This window comes from Hyposmocoma kahamanoa, unplaced genomic scaffold, assembly GCF_003589595.1.
Source record: "Hyposmocoma kahamanoa isolate Upper Pololo Valley unplaced genomic scaffold, ASM358959v1 97, whole genome shotgun sequence".
NCBI lineage: Eukaryota > Metazoa > Arthropoda > Insecta > Lepidoptera > Cosmopterigidae > Hyposmocoma > Hyposmocoma kahamanoa.
Genome location: NW_020655294.1, coordinates 640,141 through 646,939, shown reverse-complemented (window position 1 = coordinate 646,939; position 6,799 = coordinate 640,141). Strand labels below are relative to the sequence as shown.

General features: G+C 41.9%; 1 protein-coding gene across 1 annotated transcript; it reads right to left on the bottom strand.

Annotated features, from left to right (window-relative positions):
- Nucleotides 1-926: 926 nt before the first annotated feature.
- LOC113238618 (protein ANTAGONIST OF LIKE HETEROCHROMATIN PROTEIN 1-like) lies at nucleotides 927-3,388 on the bottom strand. The gene is made up of 2 exons (XM_026475447.1): nucleotides 3,000-3,388; nucleotides 927-2,241 (listed from the first exon to the last, which is right to left on the bottom strand). The coding sequence occupies exons 1-2, from the start codon at nucleotides 3,293-3,295 to the stop codon at nucleotides 1,356-1,358; spliced, it is 1,182 nt and encodes a 393-aa protein (XP_026331232.1). The 5' UTR covers nucleotides 3,296-3,388; the 3' UTR covers nucleotides 927-1,355.
- Between the last annotated feature and the right edge of the window lie 3,411 nt (nucleotides 3,389-6,799).

The window sequence follows — 6,799 nt, the reverse complement described above, 5'->3', positions numbered from 1 at the left end:
CCGAAGGATCCCCTGTCGTCCCGTCTCCCGCCAGTGAGCACCGGCCCTAAGCGATATGGTGCTGTCACGAATACTTAATCTTGCTAAAATGTATCTCCTACGGTATGCTTTGCAAAAAAAGGACCTTATTAACATAGACTAACTAAAGAAGTACCGTGTTTATTTATAGGCACCAACAGTCATGAGTATATTGTTATTTGAATCCTTAGGGCCTTAACATTCAATTAAATATTCTGTTCTCGAAATTCTCAACTGCCAATTAAGGGTAAAGTGAATAATAATTCATAATTTGAATAATCACTTTGATTGTTATTAATTTATGTTATTTCAGAATTGTGATTGGGCTAATATTAATGCATTGACACATTGAGATGCTTTATTACATGTTAATTCCATTAATAAAAACCTATAATATATGTAGTAGAATAAACAAACCAGTTGGTTTTTTTATAATACCAAATGACGGGACGAACAAGGCGTGCGCTTTATGGTAAGCCTTATGGTATGGTATTTCTGGCAGCAGTTGTAGTGTCGCTTCGAGCTTAAATCTGAAGGGCACTGTCACTACGCCCGTCACCCTCAGACATAAGTGGACAAGTCCCATACGCCTGTAATTTCACCACCATCCTTACCCCTCAAAACCCTAACGCAGTAATGCTAACATTACTGTTTGGCTGCAGAAATAAGTAAGGTGGTAGTACTTCCCTGGACAAACTCTTTCACAAGCTCTAGTGCTTTCAAATTCAAATTCAAATTCAAAATAATCTTTATTTCTTAGGTAAGCATTATTACACTTGAAATCGTCACAATGGTTAAACTCTACCGCTCATTCGTAAGGCAGATTCCCCTGAGAAGAATAAACAAGAAACTCTAGGGTCTATACTACACGGGCGGTTCTCCCGCCGCGGGAATCCGCTTCTGAACCGCACTAGACTCAATTATATATGGACATTGTATGCTACAAACTACACTGCGCGGTTTCCCGCCGCGGTTTGTAGGCGGGAGAAATTCGACCGCCGCATGCAGCGTCAAACCGCCGCTGTTAACCGCCATTTAAAACTACACGGGCGGTTATCCGCTATTGCGTCATTCTGCGCGGGACCTTCTCGCTCGCTCGTCGTGTCTGCGCTTGCGTGGCTAGTGCCGCGTCAAAATGTTCGACACGGAGCGTTTTATTATTGAAGTACAAGAAAGGCCTGCTTTATATGAAGTGAAGTCGAAGGAATACGCCAATCGGGAATTAAAAGCGAAGTTATGGATGGAGATAGGACAGGAAGTGGTTGCTCATTGGGCTGATTTAGGCCCAGAAGAAAGAAACAGAGCTGGTAAGTTTACTTATTATTTTATTTCTTATTTTAATGTATCATCCTGTTTTGCCAAGGAACCGCTCCAGGGCCATTGAAATATTGAACAAACGAATCTCTTACTGAAATGCCATTAGATCGGCCTCCAACTGCCTGGACTTCGTCGAATTCTTCCATATCACATCGAATCGTATCTTCAAATTGATAACCATCTCTGCGTCTTACGAAATTGTGTAATACACAAGCAGCTTTTATAATGTGTTTTGCACTCTGTGGATTGATTATGATGCTTGAATGAAAAATTCGCCACTTGTTACTGAGGATACCAAATGCACATTCCACAAAGTGGCGGGCTCTAGACAGTCGATAGTTAAAAATTTTCTTAGGCGTGTCTATGTTTCGTAAAGAAAATGGTCTCATAACATTTTTATTTAAACCGAATGCAGCATCACCTACAAATACAAAAGGCACACGAGGATTTCCTATATTGTTAGGAAGATGAATTGGCTCCGGTAAATCCAATTGAGAACGAGTTAACTTTTGCCCGAAATTTGAACTTTTAAAAATTGAAGAGTCACTTTCTCGACCTGGAGCACCAATGTCAATGAATGTAAAACAGTAGTCTGCGTCAACCACTGCCAATAAAATAATCGAATGATATTTTTTATAATTATAATATTTAGATCCAGCATTCGGAGGGCAAACAATTCTAATATGTTTGCCGTCAATGGCGCCAACGCAATTAGGAAAGTTCGCTTCTTTGTAAAATTTCTCAGCAATATTTATCCATTTTTCCTTATTTGGTTTTGGCATCTCTAAAGGTGCTGATTCTTGACAAATAGCTTGACAGGTTTCTTTTACAATTAATGGTATAGTTTTTCGAGAAATTTGAAAATCGTACTCCAAATCAGTGAAAGTTGCTCCCGAAGCCAAATATCTGAAAAATAAATAAATGCCACATTAATAATACATTTCTTTTTTGCAGTAAAGGACCTAATGAAGAAGTGGAAGAATATAAGAGATAGTTATAAAAAAGAAGTAAATTTAGAAACAACCACAGTGTCGGGACAATCGGCTCCAAAAAAAAAACGATATATTTATTATGAGTTGTTGTCCTTTTTACGCCCTAGCGTCAGTACTGCAGAAGAACGTGAGTCCAACGTATCTCCAATACCTTCGAATTCATCACAAAATCAGGATTTTGAAGAAGATAATTTGATGAGACCACCGCGACAAAACCGAGTTCTTACCAAAAAAAAGAAACAAATGGAAAGTACCCAAATTCCTCAAATAACAAAAATTTTGAACGAAAGTTTACAATTACAAAAGTTAAATAAAGATAGTGACGCAAAAGGAAATCGAGCATTTCTTATGTCCTTTGTACCCATTATGGATTCCATGACTCCTGATTTGGCTATGGAAACTAGATATGAAATTACGAATTTATTCAGAAATATACAAAGAAACGAAAGAAACCGCAGTATTCCTAGCAACTTGTCTGAGTTTCTTTACCATAGGAACCAGGAGCCATCTGGGAGCTCTGGGTCTAGAGCATATCACGAGGACACATTAACTCCAATGACTAGTGTCGCATCGCCACAAAACGATACTGCTTCGGACACATCAACGGAAAATGATGATTATTTTAATGTTCTGAATTACTTACCCCAATAAAAATATTATTATTTTATTTACCTGAGAGTTACAGCCAAACGTTCCGCAGGTGTGATGGATCTCCGCATATTTGTATCCTGTTTCTTAATACGTTGGCTTATAATTGATAGAAGTTCATCAAATGAGTTCACAGACATTCTATAGTAAGAGAAAAACTTATGAGGGTTATCACGGTGTGCACTAAACATTGAATGAAATATTCCCGAAGTTAAACGGTTACTTAACACTGGTTCCACCCAAACATTGCGGTTTACTTTGTTTTTTAATAATTCTAATAATATAAGAGCTGCAAGCGCAGTTATCATTGGCGGATCCATCTTGAAATGAACACAAAACACAGCGGTAAACCGCGTCCCGTGTAGTTTGCTGGTTTGCGGGAGCTTTGTCGAGCGGATTCCCGCGGCGGGAGAACCGCCCGTGTAGTATAGACCTAGGGGTTGCTGTTTGTAAATAACATTTACAAAATTTTTTTATTTTTATTTGAAACATCAGAGATCGAGACTACCTCCATGAGCTAAATGGGTTACTACCACGGATTTTTGTCATCCAAGTACGCAGAAGTTCTATAATAACCTTTAGTATAAAGTTTTTGTTTCACTATAGTTTTAAACCTCGTGAAAGGCAAATTTTGTATATCAACCGGAATCTTGTTTTAGAAGCGTACACATTGCCCCTTAAATGATTTTTTTGTTGACTTGGTCTTTATGTAGTTCCACTGCTGTGTACAGCATCTTCTCACAAATAATCCTGTGTTTATTAGCAGTAGAGCTCTTTGTGAATGAGTAACTTATGTATCAGGGTGACAGTGCCCCTCAGATCTTTGTGATTAAAAGCATTGAGTCTGAGGCACTGCAGCTGTCATGGATAGACACATGTCTATCTAGGGAAGTGACATCGCTTACCATTAATATATCTGTCGGAGCCAGTTATCGCTTTAAGCGTAATGTAACAAAATTCGATTTATTGTTTATGTAATGTGCTTTACAAAAGGATTTATCTTAGCTAATATTATCATGTCTTGCTTTGTAATTTGACTGCCTCCATGGCCAAACGTTTACCATACTGATGGACTGCCACGCAGAGGTCCCAGGTTCTATTCCCGGGCCGGGGGAAATATTCATATGGTCTATATTTATTTCTCTCGTGAGTTTCGTTGTAATTTGTGGTTGTCTATTGTAAAGGTCAGCTCCAGTCGGTTTGAGTGAGCATGAGACTGGTTTGTGGGTGAGTTCTGGTTGACCCGATGCTGCGTGTAAAATTTATAAGCGAGGAGAAGGAAGGGCGCCGTACACACAACGAAAACAAGTTTCAAGTAGAAATAACCAGAAGCTTTATTTTTAAATTTGTTTTTGTTACATATTACAATTAAATGTAAGGGTACAGTATGGAGAACTAGTATTTTTACTTCCCTGAGTTTACAAAGGGAGAGTACGGATATGTTTACTGCCCTTAATTGTTACATACAAAAGATTACCTTTAAGTATACTTAGAGTTAATACACTGCACTAAGAGTTTATGAAAGTACATGAGTGACACATGGACACTTCATTTATACGTCACTGACCTGGAGTTTACCGGATGCACATTTAAGTTACATACCAGATCCGCTGCGAAGACAGCGTAGTTGCTACAGGAGTAACGAAGTTATACGTAGGTGCCGTCCACCCGTGGAGCTCATGACACGTGGTCGGGCACAGCCGAACAAAAGTTACTGCAGCTTAGTCTCAGCCATTCAGTTGATGGCGAGATTCGAAATTACAAGTACCAAAGGTACAACTAAGAAAACAAAGAAAAACCCTGCAACAATATAGATTGTTACAGTACATTGATATAAATGACGAAGCATCTAATGAAGGAAAGAATCCAGAGGTCAACTCACCATGCGGTCCGGTGACACGGGTTTTACTTTTGGTACAGGGTTCGGAGACCCATAATTACGGCATCTGGCTATTCCTAGTTTATTTTATTTAAGAAGGCATTGGGGGACCATGCCCCCAATGGGATAAATCATCGTAGACGATCTAGGAAATCTGGAACACCTTGCGCTCCGACGTGTCGAAAAGAAAAGATGAGCTTCCGCCGAATCCCTCCTAAGAGATGTTACCCGCGAACAACGCCACATACAATCTATCGAATCATCTAGATACAGCTCCCAAGTATTGTCACCTAAACCCGCAAGAATACATGGCGATTCCAGGTTTACGTATCTTTTTTTTTTTATTTTTTTTTTTTTATTGTGACTCGGCAAAATGACTGCACCGCGCCTGATGGAAAGTGCGAATACAGTCCAGAGATGAGAGTAACGGATGGAAAACACAAATATCTTCACTCCGTCACTATCATTTTGCCGGTCTGGCCAAATGCTTCTTCACACTACGTTTGAAGGACCCGATGTTATAGAGGGGAGGGAATACATGCGCCGGGAGTTGGTTCCACAATTTGATGGTTCGGCATGAGAACGAATTGCCAAACTTTTTAGTGCGGGACGGTATTGAACTGACCGTCCAACTGTGGCAACGCAGTCCGGCACGGGTGGTCCGCTGATGGAAAGGAGAGGAAGGGATAAGGTTGAATAACTCTTCAGAGCACTCACCGTGGTACAGGCGATAGAATACGCTAAGAGACGCTATATCTCTGCGAAGCTGTAACGATTCCGCATGCTCAGTTACATGAGGATTGTTGACAACACGGAAGGCGTAGCGCTGCAGTCCATCTAGGGCATCGAGCAAGTACTTGGCAGAGCCGTCTCAAAGGTGCGAACAGTACTCCATGCTGCTTCGGACCTGAGCTTTATACAACAGGTATCGCAGCTCTGGAGTAAAAAATCGGTGTACCTTGTTCAGGATGCCAAGCTTGCGCGACGCGGTACAGATGACGCTCTCTATATAGTCTTTGTTGCTCATGTCCTTCCGGATGCTCATCCTCAGCAGGCTGAGCTTGTCCTGCAGCGTCAGCGTTGTACCCTGAAGATGGGGAAGTGGAAGGAATGGGGATTTTTTGGAACTGAACGCGCATACCTGGGTTTTCTTGGCGTTGAACTCAACCAAGTTTCGGGAGCCCCACGACGATATATGTTCCAAAACATGGTTGAGCTCAGCGACAAGTTTTTCCCGGTTTCTCTCAGGGTCCTCCCGGCTGCTTGACGGTTGCTTATAATAGCAACCGTGCACTGTGCTATCATCTGCATAGCAATGAATGTTGCCAAAAGGCAACAAGTCATTGATATGTAGAAGGAACAGCGTGGGCGACAGCACGGAGCCCTGTGGCACCCCAGCATTAACTGTCACGAGCCGCGAAGTGCCTCCGTCAACAAGGACACGCAATCTTCGCTCGCGCAGAAAGCCGGAGATCCACTCACAAAGGCGGCCGGGAAGACCATATGCCGGAAGCTTGGAGAGGAGACCACGGTGCCAGACCCGATCAAAGGCCTTAGCAATATCCAGACTTATCGCTAAGGTTTCGCCCTGTTTGTTGATGGCTTCACCCCAGAGATGCATTAGATACGCTAGAACGTCACCCGTTGATCGGTTCGGCCGAAACCCGTACTGTCGATCATTAAGAATGGAGTGACGTTCCAGGTGCCGGATTATCTGGATATTTAGAATCCGCTCCATCACTTTGCAGAGCACTGAAGTGACAGCTATTGGGCGATAGTTTGTCGGATCAGACCGATCTCCTTTCTTGGGGATAGGTTGCACGTTGGCCTCCCTCCAAGCTAGGGGCACGTTACCAGATTGGTATGAGAGGCGGTATAAGCGCGTCAGTATGGGAGACAACTCCGCCGCACACCTTTTAAGGACGATAGGAGGTATCCCATCTGG

Coding starts and splice junctions, on each gene's coding strand:
- LOC113238618 (XM_026475447.1), bottom strand. CDS start 3,295: ATGGATCCGCCAATGATAACTGCGCTTGCAGCTCTTATATTATTAGAA. Junction 2,242..2,999: donor CGTTTGGCTGTAACTCTCAG/GTAAATAAAATA, acceptor TTTATTTTTCAG/ATATTTGGCTTCGGGAGCAA.